The 22,062-nt window shown below is 36.4% G+C and overlaps 1 protein-coding gene across 7 annotated transcripts in view; it reads left to right on the forward strand.

The window, feature by feature from the left end:
* The window catches only part of CDH18 (cadherin 18), a 1,006,396-nt gene that overhangs the window by 934,085 nt on the left and 50,249 nt on the right, over positions 1-22,062 (forward strand). For all 7 annotated transcript variants that reach the window (XR_006702407.1, XM_045441405.1, XM_045441423.1 and 4 more), the window contains one exon: positions 9,451-9,587. Coding sequence is in view for 6 of the 7 variants with exons in the window: in XM_045441405.1 (XP_045297361.1) it covers positions 9,451-9,587 (137 nt within the window). In the remaining variant the exon portion in view is untranslated. The remainder of the gene's footprint in view (positions 1-9,450; positions 9,588-22,062) is intronic.

Consider the following 22,062-nt stretch of genomic DNA (forward strand, 5'->3'; position numbering starts at 1 on the left):
GAAGCCACATCACTATAATATCCCACAGGGTGTATATTGATTAAACTTTATCCCATCTATTGATCATAGTCAGTAAAACTTACAAAAGCTGCTGTTGGGGAGGCAAAAATCTGAAATAAATTTGCTTTACCACTCACATTCTGTATCTAGAAGTATCTAAAATATGGCAACAGGAAGAGGTCTCCTAAACTTCAAGCCAACTGATGTTTCTCTAAGTAAATCACTGTAAAAATAGATTTCCATTACATAAGTTTTAAATTAATTTATTATAGTGAAATGGACAGACTATAATGAAAGTAATAGGTGCCTCTGAGGACCAAAATTTTATTATTGAAATGAAAAATAACTTTCCAGTGCACTTTAACATGACTAATAATTATCTTGAGTCTATGCCTACATAATCAAAGGGAAATTGAGTGTCAGATGACGAACTGGGTAATTTGTTTAAAGTTGCTTCTGTTAAGAAAAATACTTGAATAAAAGGAATCATTACTGAGATTCACTGTTTGCTGTGGCCGTAACTTGTCTGCAGATTTGTTGGTCCGTAAATTCTAATTTGAATAATGAACTTTCATTATACTTCAGTGTAATGCATTTTCTGTTTACTTATTTCATGAATACATATTTACTAGAAATATGAAATGATGCATATGTTGTATGACAGGAAAGAAGGTAGTTGTAGGGATAAAAATTATAACCCAGAATTGTACATGATGATGGCAACTTTGCAAGAAAATCTCCTATGCCTAATGTGCATTATGCCTATGCATATGCCTGTCTCCTATGCCTATGCCATTTATGTGCCAGGGAGAAATTATTTAAAGTTTGACTAGGGAACTCGTCCAGTTAGAGGGTTCTTAAGGACTACTGGCGAAATCTGAGCTGGCATAAGCTTAAATTGTATTTACTCTAGTCTATAGCCAGGAGATTACTAGTTCTTCACAGACAGCATCTTATTGATCATTGATCATAAAATTTCACAAGTAGCATTGAATATAGATGTTATCTTGGTGATAATTTCACTCAGGATGCAGTGAGCATTTAGTGGTGGCAGGGATACAATGGTGTGTCATAATCATCGTATTAGAGTAAAACTTGTATCTGTCTCAACATTTCCTCCCTCCTACTACCCCTTTGACCACATATGTCTGTATATTTGTCCAAGGAATTAACTAGACATACTGTGGGGTGTCACAATATTACAGCTTGAGATAATATCCAGAACTATGAGTTCATTGAAATACCGTGGGAAGTATAAGTGGATCTGTCCTTTTATCAGTATTTAGATATCTCTCGATCACAGAGGAAAATAAATTAAGCTCTCATTCTTGTAAAAAAAAAAAATTTGTTTGTTTCCTGAATGATTCTAACAAATTTCAAATGTATATATAAAGGATATTAGGAATCCATGAAAAATTATCTCTATATGAAAACATACTGCTCTAGATAAGTAAAATATGATGACTTATTAGACTGATTATTTCTACCAAATGTGTATAAAAGAAGTAAAGACTCCTATGGAATGCCTTAATTAATTTCACATTAGGTATTAACAGGGTCTTCTTAATATTGTTGAATAATTGGTTAGTTTGGTTAGTTCATTCATTCACTTATGAGGCAAAGTCATACACCTATGCTACTATGGGTGAAAGAAAAAAGAGCTTTACTCTCATATAGTTTCCAAAAAAAATGACTCATGTGCACTGAGTAAGGAATTACGAATAATTTAATTTTCCGATAGATCTTTTAGAAACAAACAGTAGTTATTGCTATTTATGTGGAGGAACTTCTTCATTCAATAATAATCCTTATTCAGATCCTGTTGTGCTTACATCACTTTGCCGGAAAAAAACAAAACAGAAAAGAACAAACAAACAAAAAAAAGTACTTCCTGTTTGTGAACTTTCTCAAGGTTTCCAAGAGAAAAAACCTTCCTAAAAGGCATTAAAACAAATGAAATTTCTCTATTGAGGCCTATCATTTGATACTCAAACATAAAATCGTTTCAAATATTATCCTGTATGATCCTCACAGTAAAGTTTTGACATAGGTCATATCTGCATTTTGCTTACAAAGAAAGCTCAGACAGGTGATACATTAAGTTATAGAGCTAAAAAGTGGTTTAGCTTGATGAACATCATTCACTTAGTTTCCAGACTTGTGTTAATTTCCTTACTGTGTAACACCATTTTCACACATGCTAGATCTATTTTAGAAACAAATTTCCAAAGAGTTCATCTTTGCATTCTGAATAAATCAAGGCCAGGACCTACAGCTTGTACACAGAGTAGAAGAATATAGATGTTTTCAAGGGGTCTGAAGAGGTTATTGCCTCTAAGGTTATGAAAATTGGGAAATTTGTTCTTGGGAAAAGCCCCTACAACATTCTTCTTTTTTATCTGTGCATCTTCAAGAGCCTATCTATTCATTTAGCCTTTAAAAATGCACTGCGAGTTGAAGTTTCCCCACCAAACACCTCTAGTCACCTGTGCTACAAAGAGAGCAGTTCCATTTTCTCACCGGCTTAGTTGAAGATATGATTAAGTCATATAAATACAAATATATTTTATTTTAAAGTAAGCTCTTATTACTCAAGTGTAACACTATGTGTAAGGGCAATAATATTGATTGGAGCACTAATCTATGGGTGAAGGAAAGAACTTTCTTTATAGTATCTACAAGTGACAGTAGGAAGCTTCTCTTTCTCTTTTTCTCTTGCTAGGCCAGTAGCCAATACCAGAAGAATAGTGGTCTGAAAAGTGCCACCCAGTTTTGCAACCAGATCTAAGATATCTCACTGTGTCTCTCTCTCTCTTAGTTTTAAATTTTGTACCTTCTCGCGGCGCCTGGGTGGCGCAGTCGGTTAAGCGTCCGACTTCAGCCAGGTCACGATCTCGCGGTCCGTGAGTTTGAGCCCCGCGTCGGGCTCTGGCCTGATGGCTCAGAGCCTGGAGCCTGTTTCCGATTCTGTGTCTCCCTCTCTCTCTGCCCCTCCCCCGTTCATGCTCTGTCTCTCTCTGTCCCAAAAATAAATAAACGTTGAAAAAAAAATTTATATAAATTTTGTACCTTCTCGATGATCCATAATGTACCTCTCCCTAATGCTTAGCCTTCAAGACTGATCAAAACCATGTCTAAAGTCTCGTATTGCTTAGAATTTTACTATTCTGTCTGATTTTAAACTCTGAGCATCAATCATGTTAGTTTGCAAATAATTTCTTTTCCTTTTCTTGTCTGTTTGCTTAACTAAATCATGTCTAAGTAATTCCCAGTTATTTCCTCTCTTTGAATATCCCTCATTCCTTTCTTGTACTCCTTCAAAGAAATATTTTTGAATGAATAAAGTCTTAAATATTGCCTACTTATTTTTTAAAGTGAGCTTGCAAATATTACTTAATGCACTTATATTCTATTTTAATCTCTTGCCCTAACTAGCTCCTTGATGTTGGATAAAATTCTTCATCACTCCATACCTCAGTTTCTTCCTCTGTAAAAAAAAAAGGGCTATTAATAGTACCCATCTCATGCAAATCTTTTCAGTTTGCAGTGAACTAACACTTAAAGCACAATATGGTACACCATGAAAGCTCCATGAATGTGACCTTTCTTTACCTCTTTTTAGATAGCTTTTGTAAATAACTCGTATATGTGTGTTTCCTTCAAGTCTTAAATATATCATCTTGGTATAGTCTTAGATGAAGAGAGAAAGTAGAATTTGAAGAAAAATATATTTAAACATCTTGCCAAGTTACATATACTCTTGTCTCAGTTTACACTGGTTACTTTATTATACCAATGGACTAGAATATTTAAAAAAAAAATACTTCTCAGAACTTTAATTTCTCAAGTTTTATCATTAATCCCAATTTAGAATTTACGTCATCTACACAAATGGCTACTTGATTTTCTGTTTGCTGGATATCCCTGAAAATGCCAAATTAGCATTAGCATTGAAAAACACCTAAATATTTATATATGACGTCATAAAGTATTAAGATGCTGTGTTGACTTTTTAGAGGTTTGTAAAAGGAAACAAGTGGATGTTATTATGAAAACATTTTTAAAAGTTACCTATTGAGAATATTTTCATCTATTTTTATTTGTTTGGTAAACAGTTTTGTGGACCCATGTGACTTCTTAATTTTATATAATTAGCACTGAATGATTCTACATTTAATCCCCCAAATAGTTGTAAATCGTTTATTTTTCTCTCACATTTTCCTTTTTTTTTCCTGAGCTTGTATTTGTGTGGCCAGGAAGAAATCCAAGGCTAGAATAAAGCAGAGCTATTTAGTTCTACTTGAGTTGAAATTCAATTGCAACTCCACACACAAGACTCTACATGCAAGCATCCCCTAATATCTAGCCCTTATACTGTAGATTTCTCAAGAGAGTCAGGACACATAGAAAGCTACGAAGTAAATAACATGAGACTGAAGACACATACCTAGCATTTTACCTACCATTTGAAATAAAAGTTAAATATATATATACATATAAATATACATATACTTATATATAAATATATGTATATTTATTTATATATATATACAAATGTATGTATATTTATATGTGTATATATATATTTAAATATATTTATGTATATATTTAATTCAGCTAAAGGGCATATTTATTATGAAAGTATTTAATCACTAATGCTAGCATTTACATTACAAAGCTCTAAAAGAGAACAGATTATCCTGATACTGAGACAATGCATTTCATAGTCTTAATTTAGCTTAGAAACAGAAATCCAATTTTTTTTCCCCAGACTGACGGCTCAGCTCTGAAGTGATCAGATTTCTTTTTTTGTTTGTTTGTTTTTTAATGTTTACTTATTATTGAAAGTCAGAGAGAGTCAGAGCGTGGACAGGGGAGGGGCAGAGGGAGAGGGAGACACAGAATCTGAAGCAGGCTCCAGGCTCCGAGCTGTCAGCACAGAGCCTGACGCCGGGCTCAAACCCACGAACGGTGAGATCATGACCTGAGCCCAAGTCGGATGCTTAACTGACTGAGCCACCCAGGTGCCCCTGAAGTGATCAGATTTCTAAGATGGGGCATGTTCTCCCATATTTCATAGGGATGTGTTGATAACAATGTAATCTGAGCTTTGCAGAAAACTTTGCAATTGAATATGTTTTAATTTTAGGTCTGACTTTCCAATACAGAAATCACTGTTTTTAGGGTATCTAAACATGGAAAGTATCTTCAAGACAGGTTAATGACAACTTTAGATGATGTAATAACCCAGATTTCCAACCGATTACATTTTAAAAAAAGTTATTCCTTTCCCGTGACAAGACTTCTCACTTCTAAGCAATCCAGCTCTCATCCTCAGCATCAGGCCTCTGGACAAAGAATATTATGAGAATTTTTTGTGATGTGAATGCACGTCAAAATCAGTTTCAGTGTACCATGACCTAATGTTTTGGGAAAGCCCAATGACATCGCCCTTCCCCACTGTTCTGTAGCATCTGGATTTCGTACCTTTTCTCTGAAATCAGTTTTGCTTTACACCTGTTCTTCATGTTTAAATGCCTTCATTATGTTGAACTTTCTTCAATTAACATGTAGTTATTAGAACAGTCAATGCAAAATGGTCTATTTCTTGCTTTGATAACACAGTTTACGAGGGTTATATTCTGGCTCTTTTAGTGTTCTTAGGATGGTCTACAGTTTTGATTTGCATGATCTATTAATCTTCTATAATGCGTGCGCAGGATTATCCACAGGTTGTTACAAGGTTTCACACCTCTGCTTTAAATTCTACATATTCTGTTACATTACATTGCATACATTACATCTATTAAAGGCATGGAGTTGTATTTCCACATTTATACTCTGGTCCAGGAACTATGGTGAATTTTGAAATATTTCCACCATCACAATCATGTATCCTATGTATTTACCAGACTTCTGAGATTTCCCTCATGCTAAAAGGGAAGAAGTGTCTCTGTTACTTTCGATGGAAATCCCTGTATTTGTTCTCTGGAACCCAATCCTGCTCACCTTCTCATAAATTTTACCATTTTAGGTATTTCACTCTTTAAAAGGATCATTACCTTCAGCAAAGACAGTGCTTAATATTCCCAATAAAAGAAAAAAAAATATTGAACCACTTCTCTGATGATATATGGCAGCACTTTCTCTGATCTCTATTCTTGGGTGACGGTATCCAGTAAAGTATCGTGACTGTGGGGCTTCATATATTCACATTCAATATCCTCTTGAGTCCACTGTTGAAAAAAAAAAAACACTTTATATTTTATTGAAGATATTCTTTTCAAGTTAACTAATGATGCCCATCTTTCAAAATCCAATCAACCCTTACTAACCTCACTCGGCCTCTTAATAGAATTCACTCTAATTGTTCACTTAAAATACCTTCCTTTCTTGGCTTCTGTGCCACCCCATTCCCACTTAGTCTCTTCCCCTAGACTGTTCCTCTCCTTTTGCTAACACCTGCTCATGTACAGATGCTGGGCTGCCTTAAGCCCAAAAGTTTGGGTGCTGTAGTGCTCAATACTTCACTTAACTTTTCTCCTACAGTTCTCTCCCAGATGAAATTATACTGTTCCCAGGATTAAATTAGGCTTCAATTTAGGCTTATATATCTCAAATGGATATTTCCTATTCAGAAAACACACTTGAACTCCACACTCATATCCAATTCTCTGTTTTTATTCCACATGTTTATCTACTTGACTTCTAAGGCATAGCCTGTCAAAATCATTGATTTCTCCCAAATTCTTTTTCTCCCAAAGGGAGTTATTTGCCCCCCTACCTCTATCCAGCTCCATAAATAGGCTTATCAATTACATGCTAGATCAAACACACGCACGCCATCACCACCACCGCTACCACATGAAAAACAAGTCATTTGTAAGTCATTGCCCTTCCAATAAAAATTCTATAGTCTGTGCCCAATACATAACATTATTTTATACAGTTCTTTCTATTTTCTTCCCTTTTTCACCTTTGTCCAAGACAACATTATTTCTTTTCTGAATTGTTAACTTTCTGCAATCTAAGAGTCGAAGTAGCCACTATGATTTTTCCAGTACATAAATAGGTGCATGATATCCTTTGTTTAACAATTCCCCTTTTGGGTGCCTGGGTGGCTCAGTCGGTTGAGAGTCTGACTCTTGGTTTTGGCTCAGGTCATGATCTCAGGGTTTGTGAGATCACGCCCTGCATTGGGCTCCTGCTGACTGCTTCCTGCTTGGGATTCTCTCTCCCTTTCTCTCTGCCCCTCCCCTGCTCACCGCGCATGTGTGTGTGCACTCTCTCTCTCTCAAAATTAATAAGTAAACCTAAGAAATATATATCTATATATCTACCTTTCTATATATATCTACCAATCTATATCTATCTATCTATCTATCTATCTATCTATCTATCTATCTATCCCTCATTGCCTTTTTAAAAAGGTAAGAACTATCTACCATATGGTACATGGATTGCTTATCCTACCCCCAGCCACATACCTCTCATCCTTTCTGCCTAGCCAGTGAGACATACATTGTTTTTGAACCAAATCAAGTTCTTTCTTTAATTTGGATACTTGCATTTTGCTTTCTTGTATTGAAAATATTCTTCCCCTGGTACTTTGTACATAATCAGTTCATTTTTATTCCGCAGGTCTGGATGAAATGTTACTGAAGCTGAAGTTAAGGAAGAAGGGGAAGTATTAGAAATTTAAGGAGAGGAGAAAACACTCCTCTTTAAATAGTTCTAGAAATAGTTTGGAACATATGATTGTTGTCTATATTTTTAATTCATATTCATGTTAATAAACTGTTGCTGGATAATGTAAAACTCCAAAACTCAGGGGCAGATATTTATAGCCTTCTCGTGTGTGTGTGTCTGAGTTAACTGAAGATCAAGGTAACTAGCCTGGCTTGTGTTTGCCAGCTTTTTTAACCCCAATGCATTCAATCCTGCATCCGCTTATTTAGTAGGTAGCTCTGCTCTAACAGGTATACCCTTAAGGGGGACAACCTTGTCTTTGTGTCTCTCATCTTCCTTCTGGGATCAGTGGATCAGCCAGCCCCACCATGTTCCTTTTGTGTCGGTGGCAGAGGATAAGGAGGAATACGCCACGTCTCCAGAAATCTTGCCCCAAATACGAAACAGGACACCGTCACTTTCAACTCATTCTTTTTCTTTTCTTTTTTTCTTTTTGATTTTTTTTTGAAATTTTTGCTTAAATTCCAGTTAGTCAACATCCAGTGTAATATAAGTTTCAGCTGTGCAATTTAGTGATTCAACACTTACAACACTCAATGCTCCTCTATTTGCTAAAGGAAGCTGGAGACCAAATCTAGTGTGAAAGAGCTCTACAACCTTTTATGCATCGGGGAAGGAAGATGATTTGTGGCCAGTAATGTGACCTACCTCCCATTCAGTTGCTTTCTCATTTTTTTTCACTAAACAAGGTAGCTAGGTGATGGAGATACTATGGTAGTTAACTGAAATGTTTTCATTTTTATTATGTATTTCTCTTCAATCTCAACTATAATGAGACTCCAATATAAACTAATCTCTGACATCTCCTGTTATCCTAAAAATTTTGTACATATAGAAATGAAAGTTGGGGCGCCTGGGTGGCGCAGTCGGTTAAGCGTCCGACTTCAGCCAGGTCACGATCTCGCGGTCCGTGAGTTCGAGCCCCGCGTCGGGCTCTGGGCTGATGGCTCAGAGCCTGGAGCCTGTTTCCGATTCTGTGTCTCCCTCTCTCTCTGCCCCTCCCCCGTTCATGCTCTGTCTCTCTCTGTCCCAAAAATAAATAAACGTTAAAATAAAAAAAAAAAAAAAAAAAAAAAAAAAAAAAAGAAATGAAAGTTTAACTAAGGGTTTAGTTTTTAGGGTCAGCCTGGGTGGCTCTGTAGGTTAAGCATCTGACTCCCAAATGCTGCTCAGGTCATGGTCTCATGGTTCATGGGATGCAGCCCCACATTAGGCTCTGCATTGACAGTGTGGAGACTGGTTGGGACTCATTCTCTCTCTCTCTTTCCCCCTCTACCCCTGCATGTGCGCTCTCTCTCTCTCTCTCTCTGACAAAAAAAAGAACATAGTTTAGTGTTGTTGTTGTTTTTTTTCTTCCAAGGTACTATAGACTTCCTAGAGGCAGTTTTTCATCTCTCCCTTATTAATCCCTCTGTTTTTAGTAACTACCATTGTATTCATGAAATTCAGAAGGGTGTTTCTCTCAATTTGAATTAGTAATTAGACTAAACATTAATTAAGGGCTGACAGAAAAAAATAATTGATGTCAACTCTATGCAAATATAAAGTTGCCAGGCAAATCTCAAGAGGCAAATATAGAAACGAAAAATGTGCATTTACTATTTGAATATATCTGGTTTAATACTGCCCTTGTTTTAGTTTTATTTGTTGTCTTCATTATATCATTGTGTAAAAGGAAGGATTATCTCTTTCCTTCCCTAGATACTTCATTGACCACAGTGGCGAAGATGACAGAGTTTTCAACATCGATGCCAACTCTGGAACCATCAGAACCACAAAGGTTCTTGATAGAGAAGAAACTCCGTGGTACAACATCACAGTTGCTGCTTCAGAAAATGGTAAGCTACTTTATGTGCCCTAAAAAAGATGTCACTTGTACATGACGTTTTCTACCAAGATTTTCTCAGGTGCAGGGCTCTCACCATTTCTGTTTGTGGTGCCAGCATCTAGCAGAGCGTATAGAACATATTAGAGGCAGTTACTCGTTGTCAGATGTGGTGAATAAATCTCACACCTTTTTTTTTTTTTTTTTTTTTTTTTTTTACTTTAATCCTAGTATACTGGTGGAAGATTGACATCACAGGACACTCCATCCCCATCCCTGAGTCAGAGTATTTGGTTGGCCTCCTAGTCGTGAGGCTTGTTCTGTGGGTTGCACGGCTGCCTAACATCAAAGATGCCGCTATAAACATTCATTTGAAAGTTTTTTGTAGACACATTTTTATTTCTTTGGGGTATATACCCGGAAGTGAGATAGCTCAGTCATATGGAAACTCTGTATTTAATTATTTGATGGACTGCCAGCCTGTTTTCTAAAGCAGCTACATTTTACATTCCCCAAAGCACTAGGAGGGTCCAATTTCTCTATATTATTACCCATATTTATTGTTATGTATCTTTTGATTATAATCATTCTAGTGGGTGTGGGGTGATAGCTCCTTATGGTTTATGCACTTTTATAATGTCCCCCGTTACCAATCAATAATTAGACTACCCCAGCTTTTTATATTCTGCCTGAATTTTTATGTTTTTACATCTGCAAAATTAGCTCAAGTGGCTCCCATTTAGAGAATTTTCTTCAGCATAATATTCTCTTTGAAAATAAGCATTCACTAATTACTTTTAAATGAGTGTTATAAAGAATACATGAGTGGGTTCATTTATGATCATTCTGGTTAATTTTCATTTTCAAAATAACCAGACTAGGACTGGAATTACATGTTCTTTGTCACCTAATGACAAATAAATGACTGTCAAGTGATAAGAGCTCATTCAATATCAGTTGCAAAAATAAAGGAATTAATGGATTAATATATCCAAGAAGTGATGAAGACATTGAAAAGACTCAGAAAAGATTGTGTGGTTTTTGGGAACAGGTTCTGTGTAGAGAAGATGGAGGGAAAGAATCCCTGGAGAAAATGATATTTTTCAGAAAAGAAAAAAAAACAAAACAAAACAAAAAAAACAGGAAACTTACTTTAAAATAACTTCCAGTTTTACTCCAGAATTATTTCAATCAGAAACCATACTTTAGTTTCTAAATCTCACCTTAGTCCAAATAATATTTGTATCAAGTAGAAACTAACTTATTTATGAATGTGCATGAGTATATGTATACCATGAAAATTATATTATTTGCAATCATTACCAAAAGAAGTGTCCATTTTTACTTAAGTAACATCTTAAAAATATATTTAGTAAGTGCTTTTCTTCTTTTTTTTTTTTGCTATTTGTTAGTACTTCATATGGGAAACCAGTTAATACCTATCTACAAAGTAAAGCAGTGTAATAGATTGTATTATCCTGGATTTTATAGATGATAATTTTAGAAGGCTCAAAGCCTTAGGGACACCTCAATAAGCATTACTAAACATAATGTAATCCTAATTATAAATGGGTATGTAGAAGGAGTGAGAAATAGTGAGGACTTCATACCCATATTGGAGACTGTTTCGGGAAGTGCATACTCATGCACTCACTGGTTGCTTGTCATAAGTGCCTTATTAAATATCACTGGGGGCCCTTCCATTTACAGTTGTTCGTAAACAGTAACCTTAAATTCAGCCACATTACCAAAGTATTTACTAATATATTCTGTTTTGGAAATGTACTCGATGCTTTTTATAAACTGGATTTTTTTAAGGCTTTATTTTTTGGTAGAGCAGTTGTAGGTCCACAGCAACATTGAGAGGTAGGGACAGAGATTTCCCAAATAGACCCCACATCTACACATGTATGACATCCTTCATTATCAGCATCCTCCGCCAGTGTGATACATTTGTCACAACTGGTGAACCTACATTGACATGTCATAATCACGCACAGTCTATAGTTTAACGTGTTTCGTTCTTGGTATTCCCTGGGTTTAGACAAAGGTATGATGGCACGTATTCATTATTATAGTATCATACGTAGTATTGTCACTGCACTAAAACCCCATGTATACTGCTTATCCATCTCTACTTACTCTGATTTTGGTAACCACTGATCTTTTTATTGGCTCCTTAGTTTTTTCTTTTCTGGAATGTCATAGAGTTTGAATCATACAGTAAGTTGCCTTTTCAGATTGGCTTTTTCCCTCAGTAGTATAGGCACACTTAAGGATCTGCCATGTCTTTTCATGGCTTGATAGCTCATTTCTTTTTAATACTCAATAGCATTCCATTGTCTGGATGTACCACAGTTTGGGTATCAGTTCAGGTACTGAAGGACACCTTGGTTGTTTCCAAGTTTTTGCAATCGCGAACAAAACCACTACAGTATAAACACTTATTTGTAGGTTTTTGTGCGGACAAAAGTTTTCCATTTCTTTGGGTAGTTACCAAGGAGTGAATTTACTGGATCGTATGGTAAGGGTGTATGTGGTTTGTAAGAAACTGACAAACTATTTTCCAAAGTGGCTGCGCCATTTTGCATTCCCACCAACAATGAATGAGAGTTCCTGTTGGTCTACATCCTCATCAGCATTTGCTGTTGTCAGTGTTTCTGGATTTGGGCCAGTTTTTGTCAGGTACGTAGTGGTATCTCATTGTTGCTTTAATTTATATTTCTCTGATGACATATATGTGGAACATCTTTTCATACATTCATTTCCCTCTGTATGTCTTCTTTGATGAGGGGTCTGTTAAGGTCCTTGGCCCATTTTTTAATCAGGTTTTGTTTTCTTATAAGTAAACTTTAAGGGATCTTCATCAGATGTGCATTTTACAAATATTTTCTCCCAGTTTGTCTGTTGTTTACTCATTTGTTTGACATTGTCTTTTGCAGAAATGAAATCAGGTTTCTAAACATCTTCTTAATATAAGTTTTGGAAGAGCTTGGCGCTCTATGGAATGACATTTAGAAGTTTTTTTTTTGTTTGTTTGTTTGTTTTGTTTTAAATTTTGGAGAGAGAGAGAGTTGTGTGAGTGGGAGGAAGGGCAGAGGGAGAGAGGGAGAGAAAGAGAGAGAGAGAAAGAGAGAGAGACTGTCAGGCAGGCCCCATGCTCAGCACAGAGCCAACGTGAGGCTCAATCTCATGACCTTGAGATCATGACTTGAGCCAAAATCAAATCAGAGGCTTAAGTGACTGAGACACCCAGGTGCCCCTAGAAGCTTATAGTTTAAGGAAAGCATGAGTCTGGTCCATGAAAACCTTCCCCACTGCTGCTAAATATAGCTAAAAGATATCTTGCTTTTGTATGGTCAACTTTCGCAGACACATCATCCTAACAAAAATCTCTGAAATAGAGAGGACAGGCATTATTTTCACTTTATAGATAAGGAAATTGAGACTCATACAAAATATGAATCCAGATAGTTTGGTTCTGAGAGCTGTGCTCTTTCGAACATGGCCCTTTAGGGAAGCTGATGTTCATTGCATCAAGTTTTGGACAGATATTTTCACTGATTGAGGTTTATTTTATTATTTATTTTAAAAATGCATTCTGTGACATAAGACTGTCTCCATGATTTTAGAGAGAGAGAGACAGAACAATAGCGGGGGAGGGGCTGAGAGAGAGGGGGACACAGAATCTGGAGCAGGCTCCAGGCTCTGAGCTGTCAGCACAGAGCCCGACGCGGGGCTTGAACTCACAAACTGCGAAATCATGACCCGAGCCAAAGTTGGACACTCCACCAACTGAGCCACCCAGGTACCCCGATTATCTCCATGATTTTAAAGAAGACACTAAGAATTAGTTAAATGCAATAAGCTGTCTTTGATTAGAGAAATAGAAAGAGTTGTATTCTCATCACATATCACAGTTCTTGGAGAAGAGTACTTTCTAACTAAATACGTGGAATATTTCTGTACAAGTAACAATACCTTCCATTCATATGATCCATAATATAGCTATTTAGTCATTTCCATTACATTTCTATTTTTGGGTAGCAAATAATCACATGATTTCCGTAGGTCAGAGGTCCAGGAGGGTTCCACTAGATTCCTTGTATAGGGTCCAGTAGGACTCAAGTCAGGTGTCAGCTAGGATGGGTTCTTATCGGGAGGCTGGGGAAGAATCTGCTTTAATCTCATTCTTCTTGTTGCCAGAGTCTACTTGCTTAGGGTGTAGTTATGAGGTTTCCATTTTCTTCCCATCCTCAGCGAGGGTAGCTTTCTTCTCGAGACTGCCTGCATTCTTTCTCATGTGGTCCTTACCTTCTTCAAAGGAACAACAGTGTATTGAGTCCTTTTCATGTTTTGAATCTCTTTGACTTTCTCTTTTGCTACCAGCTGGAGAAAGACTCTGTTTTCAAAGGAGTTCACCTGATTGGGTCAGGCCCACCCAGATAATCCCTTTATTCTAAAGTTAACTGAATTGGGACTTGAACAACATCAACAAAACCCTTACAAAGCTGTACCTAGACTCATGTTTGGTTGAATAACCAAGAAACAGGAATCTCATGCTGCCATCTTTAGAATTCTGCCTATGACGACCCTAAAATACCTGAAAAAAGATGAAAGCTTGTTCCTTCTACTAGAAAGTAAATATTGTTTCAAACTTGCATGCCATGGTCTATTCTTCCCTTATGTGACTCCTTATTAGAATAGTGGCAGTAGTGGGCCCTCAATAAATCATTCTTAATATATTCTTGTCCACTAAATAGCTACTGTTTTCCTACATTTCCTTGTTTATGCCTAAACTCAATATAATGCATATGTTTGTCCCCACTACTCTTCAGAACCTGGTATTATGGTCTTAACTTACTAATAGCAAAATCCAGCTAATACTTTTGATTTCTGATCTCTCCCTGATTTCTCGGTCATATTTTCACTTGCATTTTCTCCTTTCTTCACAAGAACTCTAGTACTTTGGTATGGTATAATTTATCATTTCTATCCTAAAATACATATTAATTAACTCACTCCAGATGTATGAATAAATGATAATTGCTAAGCTTGTCATATGTTAGGCGCTAAAGACATTGAGGACCCTACTTCACTTTTGAGGAATTCAAGAATCTCATGCAGAAGACAAGATAAATATGTAATTGCATTATGGATAATCACTGTGGCCATAAGGTTTTTAGGGGTTAGGAAACATAAAGTCATGGTAGCTTAAGGTCTCTCGGGGAATTAGCAAAGGTTTCATAGAGAAGGAACATGCATGGATTCAGTTTTGAGATGAAGGATGAGTAAAGGTTGGTCTGCATTCTGTGTCCAGCTGTACCTGTATCAGTCAGGGTTCTATAGAGGAACAGAACCAGGAGGATTCAAGACCAGAAGGATTCAGAACCAATAAGGAGATTTATTATAAGGAATTGGCAGTTATGGAGGCTGGGAAAGCCAAAATCTTCAGAGCCAATGTCCCAGGTCAAGTCTAAAAGCCAAAACCAGGAATAGTCTTTATCTCAGTTTAAAGGCAATCAGGCAAGAGAATTTTCTCTTATTCAAGGGAGGGTCAGCCTTTCCTTCTTTAAAGGTCTTTAACTGATTGGATAAGGCCTGGCCGACTCACATTATGAAGAACAATCAGCTTTACTTAAGTCTACCAATTTAAATGTTAATTTAAAATCACCCTCATAGAAACAAACAGAATACTGTCTGACCAATTATCTGGGCACACCATGAATTAGAGACTTATTGTAGTCCAGTATCTAGGGTTTTATCAGGCTCCCTAGGTAGTTTTCACCCATGCTTATCATAGAACCACTGGTTTATGCGGTTCTTTCTTTTCTTTTTTTTTTTTTTTTTTAAGTTTATTTTAAAAAGAGAGAGGGAGCACTGGGGAGAGGCACAGGGAGAGAGAGAGGAAATCTTAAGTAGGTTCCATGCTCACCTTGGGCTCGGTCCCAGGGCCCTGGGATCATGACATGAGCTGAAATCAAGAGGAGACACTCAACCGCTGACTGAGCCACCCAGGTGCCCTCATGACTTATGCAATTCTAGTGTAAATTGATTTTAAGAAACATTGCTTCCTTCCAATCACAATTTAACTTATGTCATAGCTCCATTTAGGACTAATCCCAAAGGCATCAGGACATACACATGCCCTGTGTGCCTAAGAAACTAACGCTGCATAGAACATGTGTGGCTTTTCTTTATAAAACTCAGCCCTGTCTGTTCTCAGCTTCATTCTCAGAAAAATTGTCTATGGCACTTTTAATCACAGATCCTCATGTTCTTTCAATAATTTTATAATCCGTTCCTCTGCCAATGCCTTCTTCCCCTTTTGTTCTGCTTTACAAACATCTATTTACTTTTAAGAACTAGTTCATATGTCACAGCATCTGTGAAACCTTGCTCAACTTCTCAGGCAGATTTTAAAGTTCCTCCTATGCTCTCACTTGGTGCCTGCCTTCATAGAGCACTTATCACTTATTGGATTTAAGTATAACATTTATCATATTTTATTGTAATACTTTTCACCTCTACTAGATTGTGAACATCCCAAATCTAGGAATCAGGTCTAGTTTATCTTTGTTTATCATAGCATTCACAAATATTAAGAATATTTCCTGACACATCAAGCTGTTTTAAGTACGTGAACATTGTTTGTCCTTCATTTCTGGATCTACTTTAATTGCCAAACACTTCATTGTGGTAACTAAACTATATATATTTCCCATTTTGCCTTAAATATCCTATTTGTCCTTATTCTGTGTCCTGAATATGAGAGTTTATTTCACCTGATCAATACACCAAAATGGGACCCCCTATTGTTCATTCCTTGCTGATAGCTGTTAGCAAAATCCAGGGATGTGCTACTGTAATATATACTTCTGGTGGGTCCAAAAGGTTCCGCTCTTACCAGAGTTCACAAGTTAAAACAATAACGTCGTTTATTTTTGCATTGTTACACTATTCACCTCAGCTGTTTGATTTCTCTAAACAAATTATGTTCATAACAGTCCAGAAACCAAAGTTTGCATGCTGTTTACAGTAAAACCTTGGTTTACGAGCATAATTTGTTCCAGAAACATGCTTGTAATCCAAAGCACTTGTATATCAAAGCCAATTCCCCATAAGAAATAATGGAAACTCAGATGATTCATTCCACAACTCAAAAATACTCATATAAACATGATCATAATACTCTAATATAATACAAAATAATAAAGAAAATACAAACTATAGGGATGCCTGGGTGTCTCAGTTGGTTAAGTGTCCCTCTTCCCCTCAGGTCATGATCTCGCAGTCTGAGCCCCACATTAGGCTCTGTGCTGACAGCTCAGAGCCTGGAGCCTGCTTTGGATTCTGTGTCGCCCTCTTTCTCTGTCCCTCTCCTGCTCACACTCTGTCTCTGTCTCAAAAATAAATAAACATTAAAACAAATTTTAAAAAAGAAAATACAAAATATAAAGAGAAATAAGTAAATTAACCTGCATTTACCTTTGAAAACCTTCATGGCTGATGTGAGACAAGAGAAGAGGGTTATTGTGTAGGACAACTTTCATGATTACTAATGGAATCACTGCTGTCTGTTTACTCACTGGAATCTTTTTCTTCATGGAGGCCATTGTATATGCTCACATGGATGTTGACTTTATTAATAAACTCTTGTCATATACTGTATTTACTGTAAATGGCAATAAGGCAGCAGAAGAAAGGGTCTATATCTGCAGGCAGCCTGTCCTAGAAAGAAGCAACTTACTAGGACAAGAAGTCCTAGAAGAAGCTCCATTCCTCAGCTTACTCTTAGATGGAAAAGCAAAGGACTGTCCATAGATGCTTTGAAGTGACAAAAAATATACTAGTGCCAGTTGTGGGCTCCTTCCAGCGTTCTGAAAAGTCACTGATTTGTGTCAAACACTGAGGCCTGAGAACAAGCATCTGAACATGGGAGACAATCACCCACAATCCTGCAGAGAGGGAGGCAGGGAGGGAGGGAGAGAGAGAGAGAGAGAGAGAGAAGAACCATTGGCTCAGTTGTGATCATGTGATATTCAGCATCGTGTACTACTCATATTGCAAGTCATTGCTCATTTATGAAGTTAAAATTTACTAGAAATGTTTACTCATCTTGCAGAATACTCATAGAACAAGTATACTCACAATCCAACGTTTTACTGTATTTATTCAATCTTTTTAGTTTTTTTTTTTTTCAATTTTTGTGCAAACATATTCAAAGATTAGGATCTACAAATTTCAAATTTAATCCAATTGTAACTTTGGGTGATGGAAGTTAAATTTAGATTTTATTAATTCATCCTTGTTGCTTTTTAATCTGAAATAAAATTTTGTTAGCAGCAGCATGAAGCAATACAAAATTCCATTACTGAAGAGTGGGTGGTTAAAGTCTCTCGAGGTTCTACATATTATTTTGCTATTGTCAGTGTGCTTATTTTGATATATGAAATTCGCCTTTCACAAGTGTGTTCGTATTAGTAATTTCACCTAACACACAAAAGGATCTTATTTGACACTTTTTCCTTAGCACATAAAAGGAAGAACACCAAACAAATTGGCTTGCTTTAACTAATGATCAAAAGTAATACAATAAAATACTTCCATGAAATATATGTTTATGCATGTATATGTCTGCATATTAGTTACCTGTTGCCATGGAACAGAGAACTACAAAATACGTAAAATTAATTCAATTTATTCTAAGATTTAAAAGAAATGTATCGGCCCACATACCTTAAACTTCACAGGTAAATTAGGCTTCAGAGTTATGTTGATCGGGTCCCTGTCTTTATTTCTCTGTGATATATTTTTCCCTTCTCTGCATTCCTTTTTATTTCATGTTTGCTTTACTGTCAATTTATAGTAACAAGCACCAAGTACTATGCTAACTTTCAATATGGTAACAGGATGAATGCTACCTTAAATTGGGTTGCACTCATCCTCATTCACATCCAGAATGAGATAAATTATCCCTTCAGATGTCCAAAAAAAATATTGTTCCCATTAGGTTTCAACTAACCACCATTGACTTTTTTCTAAAAAATTGTATTTAATACATAATATGTGCCCATAAGGAGATGAATTATGGCAAAATGTGTGGGGTTATTCACATTAGCTCAGGACCTTCCAGGCCCATTTTTGATCTTTACTTGTAGGCAATTCCATTCAAACCTCTTGCGTTCTACCCATGGGGAGGATTTTAGTGAGGAAATTATGATATATATTCTATTCTTACATCTTGCATCTATTCAAATGTTGATACATTTGAATTCTTAGACATTGCACTATCCCATATCAGTATCAAATTTTAGAAGCATTAGAACAAATTTCTTCATTCCAAAGGAACTTGGGTCACTGAAACAATTCTGTACAGCTGTGCTAGATATTTATTTTGTAGTTCTCCTTGCTCCTCAAATTTCCAAAACTTTTGCCAGTTTCCTTGCATACCTCAGATAATCTTGCTTCTCTAATTCTTATTCAATAATAACAATCAAGAAAGGGTTTCCACAGCATCCTGCCATGATGTCTATCAACCTAACTAATACTGTGGTCCTTAGTTTCCTTAAATCTATCTCCCTTCAGGTTACTGGGAGTGAACACTCCATTCCAGGCTTATGACCACCCCTCCATGTACGCCTGAAATCCTGACCTTTCTTGTTCACCCTCAGTCTGTGCACTGTGAGTTATTTCCTCTCCACATCTTCATTTGCCCCTGTCTGATACATAATTCCTCTGTCCTCAAAAATAGGCTTTATATTCTATCTGAAAATAAAACTTACTCAAACAAAAACTGAAAACCTACCTCGATCTAGTGTTTCTCTCCAGATACAACTTTAGTGTTCCCTTTCCTGATAAACTCCTTGAAAGGGTTACCTATATTCACACCCTGAATTCTCTGTCCCCAGCCTCTTTGAAATCCACTCTACAAAGACTTGCCTCTATGACTTCACCAAAATTATACCTGTCCTCCATATTCCAAACTATAAAGTGTAATTCTCTCCTCCATTTGTTCAGCAAAGCGGCAACATTTGGTACAACTGACAACTGTTTCAAGACACAGGCTCTTTCTTTGGCTTATGGACTCAGCATTCTCCAGATGCTTTCCTTCCTTTGCTCGTTCTTCTATCTCAGTGTGCTTCATAGTTCCTCCTCATCTCTCCATTCATTGAATGGTGCGGCATTCTGATTTTCAAACCTCGGATTTACCTGGAGTTATTGCCCATGTAATATCATTCAGTCTAGTGGATTTGCATAACACCTACATGTAGATGACTCTCAAATGGAAATACACATCCACTTTTCCCTTGAAATCCATATTAGACGCTTAATAACTCCTCTAGGAGATCTCAAACTCAGAATGCTCCAAGTAAATATTTTGCTCAAAATCCAATTTCTCTCTAAATCCACTCCTCCAGGGAATTAACTATCACAATAGTGATGGCTATAGTCCAGATTGCTTATGGAAATCACTCAGTGTCATATTTGACTCCTCTTTTTCTCTCATGCTATGCATCCAACTCACCAGAAACTTCCATCAGCTATACTTTAAAAAGTATGCATAAGTCAACTACTTCATCACATTTTGCTCTTTCCCATCCCTGTCCAAATAAGCATCAGCCCTCAGCTGGAATAGCTTCCTGAATGGTATTTTGCACTTAACCCTAGCCTCTTTTAATCTATTATCTGGAGAGCTACTTGAATATCCCTTTTAAATAAATAATACCATGTAGCTCTCTTGTAAGGAAGATAAATATTCCCAAATAAAGTAAGGTTCCAAAACATGGCACTCATAACGAGTGACCCAAAATAGATACACCCCCCCCCCACACACACACACACGCCCTGCTGACTACAGGATAGAGGTAATGTGTATCTTCAGTTTTCACTTTAGTTCTGGGTCAGGGGGATGAAAATGTGAAAGTTATACCCATTTGAAAATTGAGTATATGATACTTCTTACAAATCATTTTAGATCACCTTGGCCTCAATAACTCTGTGACAATAGAAATGGAAAATGCGTAATACAGAAAAAATTTCAAACAACCAACGTGAGAAAGTTTACACTGCTATTAAAGCATTTATTAAAAAGAAATAAAATTATCTCAAAAGGACGGTTTAAGATTCAATAAGGAATGATGACAAAGGAAATGGTACACATGAGGACACCTTTCTTTGTAATAACAAAACGTCAAATTTGATAGATTAACAAACCCATAAGTATCATCATCATCTTCTCAACATTATCATCATTACTTACAGGTATAAACTTGTGAGAAACTTGATCCAAACTGAAACATTTAAAAGTTATTACAATGGTGGGGTTCCCTGGGTGGCTCAGTTGGTTAAGTGTCCAACTCTTTATTTTGGCTCAGGTCATGACCTCATGATCTCAGGTGATGATATGGAGCCCTGTGTTGGGCTCCACAGTCACTGTGGAGCCTGCTTGGGGTTCTGTCTCTCTCCTCTCTCTCGGCCCCACCCCCACACAAGTGCTCTCTCTCTCTCTCTCTCTCTCAAAATAAACAAACAAAAAAAGTTATTATGGGGACGCCTGAGTGGCTCAGTCAGTTGAGTGTCTGACTTCAGCTCAGGTCGTGATCTCACAGTCCATGGGTTCGAGCCCCACATCGGGCTCTGTGCTGACAGCTCAGAGCCTGGAGCCTGCTTTGGATTCTGGCTCTCTGCCCTTCTCCCATTCATGCTCTGTCTCTGTCTCAAAAATAAATAAACATTTATTTTTTTTAAAGTTATTACAGTATTTAGAAAAATAGTAAAGATGTTGATTGTTCTTATATTTTCCAGAGATACCCAAGCATGTTAATATTTCTGAGTTAAAAAAGAAAAGAAATTTAGTATACATATTTAAAATTACAGAGAGGACATAACAAGGATAAAACCTTAAACAATATGCTGGAAGATAATATTAGAAGGGATAAAGACAAAATATTAGGACAAGTTTGAAGCACACAATAAAGTGGTAAAAATATATATTAGTAACCAAAGTGGTATAATTATAATAAACTCTCCTGTTTAAAAAAAAAAGGAAAACATACTGAAGCAAAGTAAGAAAATCATCTTTATGGTACTTATAATAGGCTCATATGAAATATAAAGGTGTGGATAGTTTTAAAATAAAAGAATACAGTAATAAAAAGATAATTCTAAGCAAAAGAAATCTGGCAAAACTGTTAGTATTAGAACTGTTAGTGTTAAACAAAATATACTTTAAAACAAAAAGCTATCGTGATGATGAGAAGGTCTTGCCATGCTGACATATAGTATATGTCATCAGAGTGATATAATAATTTTAAACTTCTATGAGCCTAATAAACTATCTTTAAAGTAAATAAAACATAATCTTACAGGAAACAGTTAATAGACCTCTCTCAGACATGTTTTATGAAGTAGACCAAAAAAGGCAGTAATTATAAAAGTGTTTCATGGAACAAAATAAAAGCACTTGATATTTGATTATCTGCCAA

Source organism: Leopardus geoffroyi, chromosome A1 (genome assembly GCF_018350155.1).
Source record: "Leopardus geoffroyi isolate Oge1 chromosome A1, O.geoffroyi_Oge1_pat1.0, whole genome shotgun sequence".
NCBI classification, from domain to species: Eukaryota; Metazoa; Chordata; class Mammalia; order Carnivora; family Felidae; genus Leopardus; species Leopardus geoffroyi.